General features: G+C 51.2%; 1 protein-coding gene across 1 annotated transcript in view; it reads right to left on the bottom strand.

Moving 5' to 3' along the window:
* Positions 1-16960, bottom strand: part of prex1 (phosphatidylinositol-3,4,5-trisphosphate-dependent Rac exchange factor 1) — an 86416-nt gene that overhangs the window by 10775 nt on the left and 58681 nt on the right. The window contains 10 exon segments of the mRNA XM_079742284.1: positions 350-478; positions 1129-1219; positions 2133-2215; positions 2328-2416; positions 8574-8807; positions 9597-9882; positions 12873-13098; positions 14110-14271; positions 15242-15426; positions 15890-16025. Of these exon segments, the coding sequence (XP_079598410.1) occupies positions 350-478; positions 1129-1219; positions 2133-2215; positions 2328-2416; positions 8574-8807; positions 9597-9882; positions 12873-13098; positions 14110-14271; positions 15242-15426; positions 15890-16025 (1621 nt within the window).

Here is a 16960-nt window from a genome sequence, read left to right as displayed (position 1 = left end):
AAAACGATCAATGAAATGCTTAAAAGTCGATGCTAGCGTTATTCTTTAAGTTACGATTATTTTTCGTCAATGCATTTTTATTTAACCTGATAAAGTCTCAATAAATATGGAAGCATTCTGCTACATAAGGGAGACTAGACCTTACATTATACAACCATAAGAGTTAGATCATAGGTCTGAATCGATACAAAAAATACGAACCAAATAATGACAAAGTTGTTGACAAGGTTAACAGTTCGCCATAGGTACGTTCATACGTTCACCAGAGCTACGTTCACCAGAGCTACGTTCACCAGAGCTACGTTCACCAGAGCTACGTTCACCACAGCTACGTTCAGCAGGGCCTCACCTTCCACGAAGCGCTGCAGGCTGTCCACCAGCGTTCGGATGGAGCTGGGCAGGTTCCACGGGTCCTCCTGGATGTTCTTGTGGATCACGCAGCGGCACCGCACCGTCCAGTCCTCGGTGTTCCGGAACTCTGCTCGTCGCCAAGGAGACGGAGACAGAGGAGGAGAGGAGAGGAAGAGGAGGAGGGGGAGGCGGAGGAGAGGAGAGGAGAGAAAGAGGAGAGGAGAGGAGAGGAGAGAGCGGAGGGAGAGGAGAGGAGAGAGAGGAGGGGGAGAAAGAGGAGAGAGGAGAGGAGAGGAAGAGGAGAGGAAGAGGAGGAGGAAAGGGAAGAGGAGAGGGAAGAGGAGGGGAGGAAGAGGAAGAGAAGAAGAAAAGGAGAAGGCTCGCTTAACATGGTTAAGGCGTGCATGCTTCTGACTAGCACGGTAGCAGCTATGGGCGTTTGACCCAAGACCAAAGGATGTGGGTTCGATCCCCAGTCTCCCTGTAAGCATCCTAGAGCAAGATGGCTGAACACTCTCCCCTGCTCATTCATTACATGGATTACATTTTAATCACTCCACATTTACTTTGGATAAAAGCATTTAAATCATTAAACAGTAAACACACGCAAACACACCGCCTGACGTTGGGCCATGTGTGTGTATGGCCTTGCGTAAACATTGATTTCATGCCACGCCCTTTGACTGAATTAATTAGAGAAGGCATGGTGGCCCAAATACACACACACAAGCAAAAAGACATGTACACACACACACACACACACACACACACACACACCTGGCTGGCTGTGGTCAGGGTGGAAGTGCTTGGTTTCTTCACAGGCCTTGGTCATAACCGGTCCTTTGAGCAGGCTGTTGATGGAGTCCACCTACGCGCGCACACACACACACACACACACACAGACACACACACACACAGGATGACATTCAGGTAGTCAGAGAGTGTTTCTTTGTATCCTCTTCCTCTTCCCTAATCCGCACACATACACACTCCGCTGCCAAGGTTTCCACCATTAAAACACACACACATGCACACACACACACACACGCACACACACGCACGCTCTTCCCGCTAGCATCGTCTGGTTTAAATCTCTCAGCATCAGGACCAGAAGACGGCCATGACTAATGAACCTGCATCTGTTGTTTACCTGGCCAGGGGCATGGGTGAGTGTATTTATTTATACTTTTTTTGTTGTTGTATTGAATCCGTTTTCTTGTTCTTTTATAAACACTACGTGAATCAACTTCATATTCGCTTTGGCAAGCAAACAAAGACATCTTGTCTTTTCATGCCAATAAAGCTTCTTTGATTTGAATTGATTTGGGTAAACACATGTGGGGAATAAGTTACGGTATTCATCTGGTCAGCATCCTCCTTACGAAGAACAAGTTGGTGTGTGTGAGGAAATTAGACCTGGTTAAAAAGGTTAGTCGGTTCACCAGGTAAATATGTTACCTGGTTAAGGGTTAACTGGTTTACAAGGGAGGATACCGGGTTAAAACAGTTAATTTGCTAACATGGTAGGAAGATTAGCTGGCTTAATAGGTGAATTGGTTATCGAGGATGATGATTAACTGGTCAAATATGTTGATTGGTTAACGAGGTAAAGGTTAAAGAGGTGAATTGGTTAACAAGGTAGGAGGGTTACCTGGTTAAAGAGCTTAATTGGTTAACGAGGTGGGGGGGGGGTCCTAGTTAAAGAGGTTAATTGGTTAACGAGGTAGGGGGGGGGTTCCTAGTTAAAGAGGTTAATTGGTTAACGAGGTAGGGGGGGTTACCTGGTTAAAGAGGTGCTCAAGGCAGCCGTGAAGCTTGTCCTGTTTGTCCGAGGGAATCCTCATGTCCCAGGGCAGCTCGTCTCCTAGGAGAGGACCAAGAGAACCGTGTCACTCACTCACAGGGCAACCACAGGGGACGCACACAGGCACAAGAGCTGCTCCAGCCGTATCCGTGGCGACGGCAGGGCGACTCACCTGACCCCATCTCGTCGCTGCCCAAGTAGGAGCTGTTGCTGCGCACACTAGTGTAGGACAGCACGGAGTCCCGGTTGCTGTTGCACTCGCTGCGGAGCCAGGGGAACACGCACACATCACTGCGTTAACGTAAAGGCGTCTGCTTAGTGACAGAAGATAAAGTACAGGTTTCTAGTGGCTGTAGAGAAAAAAAACGACTGTGTTCCATCACGTCACACACACACACGCAGGCTCCCACACCCCGAAGGCGCTAGGCCGGACCCGGGTTTAAAGCGTTGGCCGGGATCCCCTGTTCCGCCGCAGGGCGGGAAAACCACAGCAGCCCCGGCGTGTAATTATTCAGATTCCGATTCAAATTACCCTTCCGACAGCGAGACTCCGAATCCGATTTACGACACGCACGCCGATTAAAAACGCCCCTCAAATGACAATAATGATGCCTTGCTCGACTTACCCCGACGAGAGACACCAGCCCCGGGGTCATAAACATCATATCACGGTCCGACAAGCCCCCCCGTCTCACTGTGAGGGAGACGCTGAAATACGTTTATAGTGCGAGCGTAAAAACCGGAGAATAAAAGCGCTTTTTTTTATTGGGATCACCATCATTCCCATCCCTCCATTAACATTCCCGAGCACAAAGAGAGGGATTCAGGGATCCAGGGATGTTTGTGTCTCATCTAATCGGTTATTTCACCGTCTGTGTGTGGAATCTGCGGTGGCAAGGCCGTGCTTCCACACGTTGACGGGAGGCCCGGGGTGATTTATGTAGCGGGGGGGGGGGGATTATACACCACTTGTGGAGCAGAGCCCTGCCTGTCTGTCTGTAAAGCCCGGGGGCAGGACAGCGCCTCACAGCTGAAAGCTTGTCGGTTCCAACCCTGATGCCAGCGCTCTACGTGGAAGGCACGCTGTTTCCCTTTAACCCAGCTGCCTGTATCACAATAAAAGCACGGGCCTGTATCAGAGTAAAAGCGCTGCTTGCATCACAGTTAAACCCGCTGTGTTCATCACAGTCGAAGGGCTGCGCATATCAAATTTAAGGTGCTGGCTGTATCACAATAGAAGCGCAGGCTGTATCAAAGTAAAGGCGTTGCTTGCATCACAGTGAAACTGCTGCGTTTAACACAGCCAAAGGACCGCATTTATACATCAAAGTAAAGGCGCTGGCTGTATCACAGTAAGAGCGCAGCCTGTTCCCCGGCCCCGTGGCGGTGTGAGTCACCAGACTAACTCTAGCTGTGATCCCTCCACACGGGGCCCTCCCCGCAACACAAGGGCTTTGTTCTGGCCCCGTACCACCGCCGCACCGGGCCCCAGGACGGAGCGGGCCGGGTGTTGGGGAAGATACAGCATGGCCCCTTACTGGGGTGGGGGGGGGGGGGCAGCATGCTGGAGCCAGCAGCAGAGAAAAGAGAGACCTTATGTAATCAGCAGGAGCTTGGCTCGCTTCCCATCTCCCCAGGCACTCATTCAATCTCGCGCACGCGCACACACACACACACACACACACACACACACACACACACACACACACACACACACACACACACACACACACACAACTCCTAATCAGAACTAGGGGACCATACACACGCCACTGGAATCCAAACCCACCACATCTCCCAGATCTGGTCTGGACCTCTCTGGAGGAAGTATAGTGTGACTCGCGTTCGGCGACACGGCCGTGGGTCTGATTCGCCGACGGCAAAAACCCGACCCTGGGCAGGGTAAACAAACCAGGAGGACGCAGCGCCGCCATTGGCCGCTGAGCTCCTTCAGAAGGCTTTCATTAGGGCTGCACGGTGGTGCGGTGATATGACACTCCTCCAGGCTCTAAAAGAGGAGCTCGGGGTCTCTAATGACCCCCCGCTTCAACACAGGGAGGCAATTCAATCAACTCAAGTTGAAGCAGGTTATCCACACCGCGACACTGTGGGAGTCGATGTATTAGGAGTGATGTATTAAAGACATTTTCAAACGCTAATACTCTTTAAAGTTTAAAGGATAGACATATATTGAATGTTCAGTTTGGAATTCATTTGATTTGGCAGTCAGCTATTGATTACCTATGCACTTTAATAATGGACTTGCATTCTGTGTCTTTTATATTTTTATTTTTTTTTAAGCACTGCCATAACGAAAAGCACTTTTTGATGATGAACTACTGGATAGATGCAAGCTGGATTTCGCTGTACTGGTTCTCCTTACTTGTGCAATAAAATTGAATCTAGGTATAGGTATTGATTACATGCAGACGTTGATACAGCAACTTAAACATATCACACTAAATAGTTATACATTAGGATCTACCGGAAAAATCTATTCTCACTGGACCTCTTTCTATTTGAGTTGAACACCCTTGCTTCAAACCCTCCACCCCACCTAGATTCACCTGTCGGGGGGGGAGGTTCTATATATATTTGGGACCCAAACACCTTGTGGAGACATGTGTGCTCCGGGCCTCAAAGAAACACAGATGGACACACTTACTGTGCACGTGCACACTTACTGTACACGTGCACACTCCATCTCCCGCTACGTCCACACACGTTCCTCTGCAGACACAGATGTATCCACACCGTCACACTGCGTTAAATAAACCCATTTCTCTTCAGTTCCACATGCTACTGTCTGTCCGCCCCCCCCCCACCCGCTTTGATTGCGTTGATGCATATCGTTTGTTTTTGTTGTGGAATCTGTCTCTTTCTGGTGACCTGATGGTTCAGAGATCAAATGGTCACCCGTATTTACTTGGGGGGAGGCGGGGGGGTTAGGGAAACAGAGCAGTTGTGGGAACTAGTGGGAGCAGAACTTCCCTCCAAGCCGGTGAACACCGACCAATCGCTGAACACCATCCGTCGGAGAACACCACCCGTCTCTGAACACCGACCAATCCTTTTGCATCCTTTTCCATCTCGGAACACCAAGTCCGAACAACGTGACTCACAGCTTCATTGTGTAGCAGGTATTTAGAGGCCCAAGCCTAGCTGCTTCCCCTCAAAAGGAGTGTGTGTGTGTGTGTGTGTGTGTGTGTGTGTGTGTGTGTGTGTGTGTGTGTGTGTGTGTGTGTGTGTGTGTGTGTGTGTGTGTGTGTGTGTGTGTGTGAGACTGAAAGGGGCTATTTTCGTGCTGCAGTAACATCTACACATGCAACGAGACATGAAAGATTGTGTGTGTGTGTGTGTGTGTGTGTGTGTGTGTGTGTGTGTGTGTGTGTGTTTCCAGTGAGGTAGCTGTATTGTTAATGACAGAGTGGGCATGGGGTCCCACGCCCAAGTCCTGCTGCTCCATAACAGACCGTAAACCACCACACTACCCACCAATAACTGGTCTTAGTGGGTGGTGGAGAGGGAGGAGTTCACAAACACACATACACACGCGCACATGCACGCACACGCGCACGCTGAAGTAGGTTAAATTAACCCCCAACAAACACACACTCACAGAAACACAACCACACACACAAATTCCTCAGACCTAAAAAAACACATACATACCAGCATAAAGACGATGACATAATGTAATGTGGGACCCAAACATTTTGGGGGGCGAGCGGAGAGAGAGAGAGAGAGAAAGCGGGGCGCCCACATCTGGAAGGCATCGCGGGCTCGGCGAGAGGTTCTGGAAGGCTGACCGCCGTCTGGAGGCCAGGCAGCTGGGAGTTGTAGTCCTCCGACGCACCGCTCTTCAGCTGTCCGTCAAAGTTCCCAACATCCATTTGATAAAACCACGATGGACCTCGCGATGGACTGATCTCCCTCATCAGGGTCCTCAAACAGTGCCTGAGAACCAGCAGGTAGGATAGAGTGGGGGCTCGGGTGTTCGATAACGAAACGGAAGGAACTGGGTTCGATCCCAAGTGTGCTTGAGAAACGAGCCTGAGCCTGAATTACATTTATCTGAATTCACTCTATAAACGCATCTTGTGAATGAGAAGGACGACATTTTGGGGAACTATAATGCTGCCGGTCTCATCGAGCTACACCGACTTACCACATGCCAAACACCTCTCCCTCTCCCCGTCTCTCTCTCTCTATCTCCCCCTCTCTCTCTCCGTCTCTCTCTTTATCTCCCCCTCTATCTCCCCTCTCTCTCTCCCTCTCTCTCCGTCTCTCTCTTTGTCTCCCTCTCTCTGTCTCCCTCTCTCTCTCTACCTCTATATCTCAAAGCTCTTTTCCTCTGTAATGATAGAGAAGCAAGACATCTTTACATCCTGTTAGCATCACCCTCATTTACAGGAGAGCGTAAACAAACCATCTCAGGAGCAGCCGCGTCAGGCCTGGATCGCTCAGACGAGAGGGGAGGTTCTCCTCATTATACACCCCCTCTGAAGCAAGGCAGCGGAGCGAGGCAGGAGCTGAACCAACCTCTTTGTACAGCGGACCAGGCACCTCTAGGGGTCAGGGGGTTAGACCCTGCACTGTCTGCATCTACCTGTAGGCATCTGTGAGTTGGCCAACCCCTACCTTCTCGACAAAGACAGTTCTGTAGCTGGAAAACTAATTCACTGTCATTTGTGTCTGCTGAAGGATAAAAGTGTCTTCTGAAAGACTGAAATAGAAATGGGTCAAAGGTAATGCCTGCTGATCACTGGGATATATTCTGCAACAGGAAGTATCTGGGACCTGTTTATTTTTCAATGGAAGTGTACACCACCGAAGGGATGTGTGTGTGTGTGTGTGTGTGTGTACGGGTGTGTGTGTATGTGTGTAGGTGTGTGCGTGTGCGTGTGTGTTATCTCTCGCCATTCACAAGGCAGACCGAGAGACCGATTTTCTCCGTTCCCGTGTGCTTCCCTCTCAGTAAACCTTTGTTTTGGCTGAGCGTGGATTCAACACAAACAGTCTGTCTTTGTTTAGCCTGGAGCCTGGATATAGAGGAGTCGTAAGGTGTAACTATAGCGGCCTGGTGCCACACGCTGCATCTGAAGCTGCTGGATTAAAGTGAGAAGGAATTACCTATCCCCATTCTTGTTTGATAGTGTTGCTGGCAAACGCACACTCCGTGATCAACAAACACGGCCTCATTGTAAAGCATTTACACACACACACACACACACACACACACGTACAGACTGTAAACATACAGCTACCACATTGGGAAGCACACAAGCTGCAGTATGCACACCCACACACATCTACAACCTTTTATGTATGTTCCAGCGGTGACAGCCAAGGCAAACACACATACAAATACAAACCTCAAACAACACACATGCAGGCTCACATAAACACACAAACACACCAACGCAATTCTAGCATATCAGATAGTATTCTATGTTACATGATGACCTCAGGAAGACAGAGGGAGGGAAGGGGGGAATAGAGGGAGAGAGGTCGAGAGAGAGTGATGGAGAGATAGACTGATGAGGGAGGGAGGAAGTGAGAGATAGAGTGAGGGAGGGATGAGACAGAGATAGTGATGGAGGGAGGGAGGGAGAGATAGAGTGATGAGGGAGGGATATAGGGAGAGAGAGATAGAGAGATGAAGGGAGGAAGGGAGAGAGGCGTAGAATGATGGAGAGATAGAGTGAGGGAGGGAGAGAGAGACAGAGTGATGGAGAGATGGATTGATGAGGTAGGAAGGGAGAGAGGGAGAGAGAGTGATGGAGAGGGAGCGATAGGGTGAAGGAGGGAAGGAGAGATAGTGCTGGAGAGATGAGGAAGGAAGGGAGAGAGAGAGGGATGGAGAGATAGAGGGAGGGAGTGAGAGAGAGGGATGGAGAGGTAGAGGGAGGGAGTGAGAGAGAGGGATGGAGAGGTAGAGGGAGGGAGTGAGAGAGAGGGATGGAGAGGTAGAGGGAGGGAGTGAGAGAGAGGGATGGAGAGGTAGAGGGAGGGAGTGAGAGAGAGGGATGGAGAGGTAGAGGGAGTGAGAGAGAGGGATGGAGAGGTAGAGGGAGTGAGAGAGAGGGATGGAGAGGTAGAGGGAGGGAGTGAGAGAGAGGGATGGAGAGATGAGGAAGGGAGGGAGTGAGAGAGAGGGATGGAGAGGTAGAGGGAGGGAGTGAGAGGGATGGAGAGGTAGAGGGAGGGAGGGAGAGAGGGATGGAGAGGTAGAGGGAGGGAGGGAGAGAGGGATGGAGAGGTAGAGGGAGGGAGGGAGAGAGAGGGATGGAGAGGTAGAGGGAGGGAGTGAGAGAGAGGGATGGAGAGGTAGAGGGAGAGAGAGAGAGGGATGGAGAGGTAGAGGGAGGGAGGGAGAGAGGGATGGAGGGCTGGGGTGACGGAGGGGATGGGTCACCTGTAGGAGTCCCGGTAGCTCATGGTGTCGTGGCCCGAGTCCTCCTGCTCCTCCTCCTCCACCTTGAAGCAGACCCTCTTGATGCCGCCGTGCTCCGTGCGGTCCGGGTCCACGCCCTCCTCGCAGCAGGGGGCCACCGGGGGGGGGGGGCAGGGCTCACAGATCACCGGACCTCCGCTGCCCTCCTCCTCGCCCCCCAGGGGCTGGGTGGACTTGGTGATGGAGGACAGCAGGCTGGGGGGGGAGGAGACATGACTTAACCTGGCTTAATCTGAGGGTCATCTGACCACCTCAACCTCAGTGTGACCTCACCTGTGGTTAATCTGAGGATAATCCTAATCCCAGTATAGTTCCCATCCGGCCCCCAATTCCAATCGCCACGTAATCCCATATGAGTCTAAAAATGATCTGATCCCAGTATAAACCAAAATGGCCCTAATCATAATCCCAATATAATCCCATATGGGTTTCGTTCTAATCTATTCCCAGTATATTCCCACCTGGTAGCAATCCTAATACAGGTCATATAGAAGCATAATCTGAGTGTAATCCCAGTTGGGAGGGATCTAAGTACATCCAATCCTCATATATGTAAAATACCACCTGAGTATAAACTAAATATAATTACATTGCAGCCTTAATCACCCAGGGTATAATCCTTCCAAGGAACAGCATATATTTTTTCATGCGGGACTAGCCACTCTTAGGCACATAGTGTATGGTGTTGTTTTTTAGTAGTCCTGGCACTTAATGTACGCCCTTATTGTATGTTGTACGTCCTTACACTTAAAAACAGTACTTAGCATGTTGTAGCATCTTATCCTAGCTATCTTTGATTTATAAGGGGAATGGGTTAACCTAGAGATTGTTAGTGCTTGGCACTTGGTTCTATGGACATCCTTACTGTACTGACAGTGATATATTGTTGTTTCTCTTTCTTCTGACTGCTAAATACCCTTAGTCTAAATGTAAATGGTTGTACCGGGCGAGGTTAGCTCGCGGCGCCGGCGCTGCGACACTTACTCGTCGATCTGGGCGACGTACTGCCTCATCTCCCTCACCGCCACGTCCAGCCGGCTGTACAGACGGACGTACGCGTCCTGCGTCTCGATGTCCTCCTGTTTCAGCAGGAAGCTGAGCCCGCCCTCTCCGCGGTGGCCCCGCCTACCCTCCCCGGGCCCCTCCTCCCCGTCCACAGGCCCCACCCCCTCGGGCTCCGGCTCCTCCCCCTCCGGGGCGGTGCAGTTCCACGCCGGCGCCCCCATGCTGGTGACGCAGTGCTGGGTGTGGGACATCGGGTTCAGGTTGGCTGTGGGGGACACGGAGAGGGCGGAGCTTGAGCTGGGCTCAAGGGACGGAAGACTCTCCCAAATGAACTAAGATACATTAAAGGGGACATGTCACACCACCAGGTGGGAGTGTGATTAGCCGTTACAAGCCGCTTTTGAAAATGTGCAGCTTCTGACATCACAGAAGGGCGTGTCCACCTAGATGTGTGCTGGATAGATGAGCAACGTTTGCTTCAGTCCACTGGGTAGGCTGGTAGACTGATCTATCCAGCACACATCAAAAACAAAACAGCTTGTAACGGCTAATCACACTCAGAGCTGGTGGTATAATATGTCCCCTTTAACGATTAAACATTAAATGTGAAAATCTGGCACATGTTGTGGACCAGATGACTGAGATACCAGATCTTGGTCTGTTTTCATGGGAACTGAAGCCTCTCCCAAATTAATCAAAGTATATTAACTATTAAATATTAAATGTGGCCCACGTTGTCTTTGAACCAGATTACTCTTAGCCAACAGACCTGATCTGTCTTCATGTGATAGAAGCCTCTCCCAAATTAACTAAAATATATTAGCGATTAAACATAAAACGTGGCACACGTTGTGGACCTTGAACCAGACAACTTTTAGACGCTTTTATACAAAAACGTCCTACAGTAAAATGTCACTAGGAGCGGCGAGGTGTTCGGACCTCTTGGCAGAAGGTGGACGCCAACAGGGTAGACTGAGGACCTCGGGGGATCGAACCCTGGTACCTTTCGGCTAGGAGTCCAAAAACACCCTGACCGCTGCCCTCCACCGACACGTCCTCCTCCTTTACAGCCCGCGAATCCTTCATTATAATAACTGCAGCTGCAGCAGTGCGGAGACCCCGTACTGCTCAGCGGAGAAAACCTCCTGCGCCCCACATCGACCGGGTCTAGAGGCCGCAGACATCCCGCACAGGACAGCACCTCGTCAGACCGCACCTCAGTCCACTGCTCCCTTTAGCCTCCTTGTAAACCCCGTCTAAGGCATCGTCTGGCAAACCCCATGAACAAACGCAGATAGTTATTCACCATGCGTGAAGTTATTTACATGGGCGGGGTGCCAAAAATAGCTCCCATGACTTCTGCCATCAGCCCGCCGCTGCAAAATAGGGATCTATGCAAGGCCCTGTGTGTGTAATATCAACACAAAGCCAAGGTTATAATTAAGTCAAGTCAGGGAGTCCCCAGTGGCACATACACTTTATATATAGCGCTAGGCAATGCTAGCGGGAGAGGGGTAATTACACATCACCTGAGGTAACATAACCCCATAATGGGGCAGCCATTGCCACAAAGCTGTCACTTGTTGGAGTTGTAAAATCAAAATAACTTATAGAACTCTTATAGCCATACACTACCTAGCAAACAAAGTATGTACTACGCGTAGAGAAATAACCTCACCCTCACATAACTGTTGCCACAACTGTTGAGCAGATGTTACCATGACTTCGGTATACTGGAAATATGCTAGCGCCGTTAGCATGTCTGCCTCCTAGACAGACAGCTGTTTTGTGTTCTATTTTCCCCGTTAACGGCTCTTCTTTGAGCAGAGGGTCCTGACCCTTGTGTGATAGAGTTAAGAAGGACCTGATGGTCTTGGAACGCTCTCTAAATCTTAGCCAGTGAACAGCATGAGGCTAGCTATGAGGCTAGCAACACGGCCCATCAGCAACACAGCACTGGTAGCCTTGCACTAGCAGCACCATGCTACTAGCCCACAGCTAGCAGCACTATGCTACTAGCCCACAGCTAGCAGCACTATGCCAGTTGCTCACTGCTACATTCTGGTCCTCGCCGAGCATTATGCTTTATCGCCTCTCCTGTAATTACTCTCTCAATCTTTATTCCCCTTCTCTTTGTGAGTGTTGACGTCGTTCCTCCCCGGCCCCCGAACAGAGAGCCAGGCTGATGGGCCCCTCTGATTGGCGGTTCGGCCTCAGTGTGGGAACTCTGGGTAATGTGGGCGGTGTGGGGCCTCTGGTGTGGCCTCTAATTGGTATGAAGGGGCTAATTAGACGAGATGATCAGCGAGGATGCGGAGGAGGTTAAGCCGTCGTGTTAGAGATGGAATGAGTTGGTTTCCCCTGGCAGCCCCAGACCGGCTTAAGCAGAGAACGAGGGAAATATTTGACCTTATTTTGTTGTGTTAGATAATGTGTATGGGTGTGTTTAACAGTGTGTGTATGTGTTTGTGTGTGTGTGTGTGTGGGTGGGTATAACTGTGTGTGTTTGTGTGTACCTTGGTCAGTGTGTATGTGTGTGTGTGTGTCGGGGTCTGTCTGTAGGTTTGTGTGTGGTTATGCAAGTTTGTGTGTGTGTGCATGTATATCAGTGTGTGTTTGTGTGTGGGTCAGGGTTATTTGAATCAGTGTGTGTTATATATCAGAGCATTTGTGTACATTGGTCTCTGTGTATGTTTGTGTGTGTGTGTGTATCTTGGTAAGGGTCTGTATTTGAATCAGTGTGTGTTTAAGTGTGTATATCAGAGCGTGTGTGTACCTTGGTCTCTGTGTGTGTGTGTGCGTGTGTGTACGTACCTTGTCAGTCAGTGTGTGTGTGTTGATGTGTGTGTGTGTATCTTGGTCGGGGTGTGTGTGTGTACCTTGGTCGGTGTGTGTGTGTACCTTGTTCGGTGTGTGTGTGTGCGTGTGTGTACGTACCTTGTCAGTCAGTGTGTGTGTGTTGATGTGTGTGTGTGTATCTTGGTCAGGGTGTGTGTGTGTACCTTGGTCGGTGTGTGTGTGTACCTTGGTCGGTGTGTGTGTGTACGTTTGTGTACGTACCTTGTCAGTCAGTGTGTGTGTGTTGATGTGTGTGTGTGCGTATCTTGGTCGGGGTGTGTGTGTGTACCTTGGTCGGTGTGTGTGTGTACCTTGGTCGGGGTGTGTGTATGTGCGTGCGTACGTGCGTGTGTGCGTGTGTGTACCTTGGTCGGGGGGTGTGTGTGTGTGTGTGTGTGTGTGTGTGTGTGTGTGTACCTTGGTCGGGGTCCAGGCCGTAGAAGGAGTTCTTGCGGCCGAAGCGGATGCTGAAGGCGCGGCCCGTGCTGGTGGCGCTCTTGGCGTAGCTCACCTGCATCAGGTTCACGTGCAAGTTGGTCGGCACGAAGTCCATGCAGCCCAGCGGGTGGCCTGGCGCGCCCGCCACGTGCACGCTCGCAGGCTTCACCGAGGGCCACGCCTTGTTCCTCAGCTCCTCAGCGAACTGGAGGAGGAAGAGAGGGAGGATGGAGGAGGAGGAGAGGGAGGAAGGAGGTGGGGAGAAAGACGGACGGGTCAACACGGAGGGAGGGGAACAACGGATCTGCTTCCATAGATCTGCCTCAATAGATCTGCTTCCATAGATCTGCCTCAATAGATCTGCTTCCCCAGATCCACTTCCACAGATCTGCCTTATAGATCTACTTCAACAGATCTGCTTCAATAGATCTGCTCCAATATATCTGCTTCTATAGATCTGCTTCATCAGATCTGCTTCAATAGATCTGCTCCAATATATCTGCTTCTATAGATCTGCTTCATCAGATCTGCTTTAATATATCTGCTTCAGTGGCGGTTTGACCCGCCAGTGAACATCAGCTCATGACGTGAGGATTTAATTGCTTGATTTTGATAGATTATTGTAAGGAGAGCTTCATTACATGACCCAGATGATCAAATTAAACTTTTTAGGACAGTGGTTTAATTACACTTAAGACCGTCACATCAACATCTGGTGACCAGCCGGTTCATAACATTCAAGATGAGGACACCAGGACACTCTTTACGACTTCAGGGAAGAGCAAGAGAGAACGCTGAGATGTTTCCATGCTAGCTAGCTTGCCTCTCCCAGACAGACTGGGGCCGTAGACAGGGTTTAGAAATGAGTTAGCTGCAGAATTCTTTCCTTTAAATCGAGCAAAATTCATAAGAAAATGACACCTTCAAACACAACCAGAGCTGTGCACTACAGATATATATATATATATTTTAATTATTATTATTATTAATAAATTATTTTATTGAAATTGAGAAAGAAAAAATGATGGTTGATAACTCGACTGGGGTGGCTAGCTGTGGCGCAAAACGTAAAAAAAAAAACAGAAGAAACTGGACTTGCCACACCACAGGCCCCGGCTCCGGACGCTATTGGACCTCGGTGACCTCATATCCGGCTACGACCATGAGAGACCCATTAGCTAGCGGGAGCTGTCCCCCCCGTGCGGACGGGGCCTACCTTCTGGTAGTTGGTGATGCGGCGCTGCAGGCTCTCCAGCTTGGTGTCGCAGATCTGCCGGAACTCGTACTGCGACATGGTGACCACGCGCTCGCTCTGGGAGATCAGCGCGCTGCAGTTGCCCACGAAGCGGCTGTCGTCGCGGCAGAACGCCTCCAGGATCTACGGGGAGGGGGGGGGCCGCGGAGTATATGTCAAAGCACCCGGTGGAGCCGGCTAACTGAAATTGCCCGCTGAGGAGCACGTGGTTGCCAACCACAGCGAAGGATGTTCACAAAGATTAACGCTTGGTGATTTCTTTCCTGAATTATTGTTTGCATTTACTGTAACATCCTCCTCCACATCCTCCTCACCCTCCTTCACCTCTACCTCCTCTCCTCCTCCAACTCTCCCTCATCCACCTCCTCCACCTCCTCCAGCTCCACCTCCTCCACCACTGCGTCACCTTTGTGGTGAGGCTGGAGCAACCTCATCTTCCTCCCCCACTCCCTCCTCCTCTTCCTCCTCCACCGCAGCAACTTCCCTCTTCCTCCACCACCTCCTCCTCCTCTTCCTCCACCTCCCCCTCCTCCCGTACCTTGGCGGTGAGGCTGAAGCAGCCCTTAGGCTCCCCCACCTCCTCCACCCTCTCCTCCTCCCCCATCTCCTCCTCTCCCTCCTTCCCATCTCCTCCTCCACCTCCCCCATCTCCTACTCCACCTCCTCCTCCTCCTCCTCCCCCATCTCCTACTCCACCTCCTCCTCCTCCCCCATCTCCTCCTCTCCCTCCTCCTCCTCTCCCTCCTCCCCATCTCCTCCTCCACCTCCTCCTCCTCCCCATCTCCTCCTCTCCCTCCTCCTCCCCCATCTCCTCCACCTCCTCCCACACCACCTCCTCCTCCACCTCCTCCTCCTCCCCCACCTCCTCCTCTCCCTCCTCCTCCTCCTCTCCCTCCTCCTCCCCCATCTCCTCCACCTCCTCCCACACCACCTCCTCCTCCACCTCCTCCTCCTCCCCCATCTCCTCCTCCACCTCCTCCTCCTCCTCCTCCCCCACCTCCTCCTCCTCCCCCATCTCCTCCTCTCCCTCCTCCTCCTCCTCCTCCTCCCCCATCCCCTCCACCTCCTCCTCCACCCTCTCCCCCCGCTGTACCTTGGCGGTGAGGCTGAAGCAGCCTTTGGGCTCCACCATCTTCTCCAGCACGTGGCTCTTGATGCCGGCGGTGCTGACGTACTCGTAGACTACGCCCTGCTCCAGGTGCACGTTGTCCACGGTGAGGCTCACCGTGGAGGGGGGGGGCTCCTCCGACACCGAGAGACGGCTCAGGCAGCGCTCGGCTGCAGGGCGGGGGGCCACAGAGACCACCGGGTCAGTGACCACACGCACGTTTGTGTGTGTGGGAATACAGCACACACACACACACACACACACGCAGAAAGCCTTTTGCTGCATCTCGTTTAAAGCACATTTAACAATGAATACTACATTTACATTTACATTCAGGGCGTTCAGCCAACGCTTTTATCCACAGCGACAATAAGTTCATTTGTCAGAAGAAAGAGAAACAACAATATATCGCTGTCAGTACACAAAGGCTGTTCATTGAACCAAGTGCCAAGCACTAACAATCGCTAGGTTAACCTATTCCCCGAATACAACAGAGATAGCTCGGATAGGATGCTTCACAAAGGACTATTTTTAAGTGCCAGGACGTACAACATACAATTAGTGGCTAAATTTAGTGAAAGAACCCTCTGAAACTAGGATGCACGTCGAGTGAGTTGATGTGAGGCGCGTCACCTGTCCCGTTGGTTCCGGCGTTCTCCTCTCCGCTGGAGCCGTTCAGCAGCGGCCTGAAGAGACCTCCCTTTTCCTCCTCATCACCCTCCACTCCCCGAGGCTCCACGTCCTCAAACGCACGGTACACCCACTGGCACTGGGGGGGGGGGGGAAAGAGAGAGAGACAGAGAGAGAGAGACAGAGAGAGACAGACAGACAGACAGAGAGATAGATAGATAAAGAGTGAGCGAGACGGAGAAAGAGCGAGACGGAGAAAGAGTGAGCGAGAGAGAAAGAGTGAGTGCGTGAGTGAGTGAGTGAGTGAGTGAGTGAGCGAGTGAGTGAGTGAGGGAGCGAGCGAGCGAGGCAGAGAGAGAGAGAAAGAGTGAGAGAAGGCTCAGTACAACCGTCGTAGAGGACTGGCTCTGTTCACCTGTGTCACAACGTAACAAAATGCCTGATTATTTCTGGCGACCAAAGGCCTGTGAACTGTCGACTGGTGGAAGAATCGCCGATACATCAGCCTGGAATAACACAGAACCTGTCCGCATAACGCACAGATAATGAACAGATAACGACCAGGCCTGTCTGCTGCTCTTACTAATTAATGAGGCTGGGGGGGGGGGGGGGGGGGGGGGGGGGGTACTTATTTTATAATCGATGAGTCATAGGTACATTTCTGTACTCGCACGGCTACCTCATCACAGAACCATCTGAGCAGCCTTCTTCCATCTACAGCTGCTAATTAGCAGAATGAGTGGGTGTTTGTGTGTGTGTGTGCGTGCAGCATTGTGTGGCTATGTGTGAGATCTAATTAGCCGATCGATACTTGGGGGAAGGCCATCAGATTGTACGCATACGTTGAAAAGCCACAGCAGTTTGCGCGCACGCGTGTGTGTGTGTGTTGTGTGTGTGTGCGTGCGTGCGTGTGAGTGTGCTTCTGCGTCTGTGATTCCGATCACAGTCCACAATCACTCGGCCAAAGTCTCTAAACCTGAAAACATCGGGACGTTTCATCCTTCTGCTGGGAAACAACCCTACTCAGAGCTCTAAGGACTGTGACCCTGTGCTTCCGCCGGCGTGGCTGGTGTT

This window comes from Pollachius pollachius (genome assembly GCF_949987615.1).
Source record: "Pollachius pollachius genome assembly, chromosome: 8".
Classification (NCBI taxonomy): domain Eukaryota; kingdom Metazoa; phylum Chordata; class Actinopteri; order Gadiformes; family Gadidae; genus Pollachius; species Pollachius pollachius.
The sequence above is the reverse complement of the archived record's forward strand: the minus strand, read 5'-3'. Positions and strand labels throughout refer to the sequence as shown.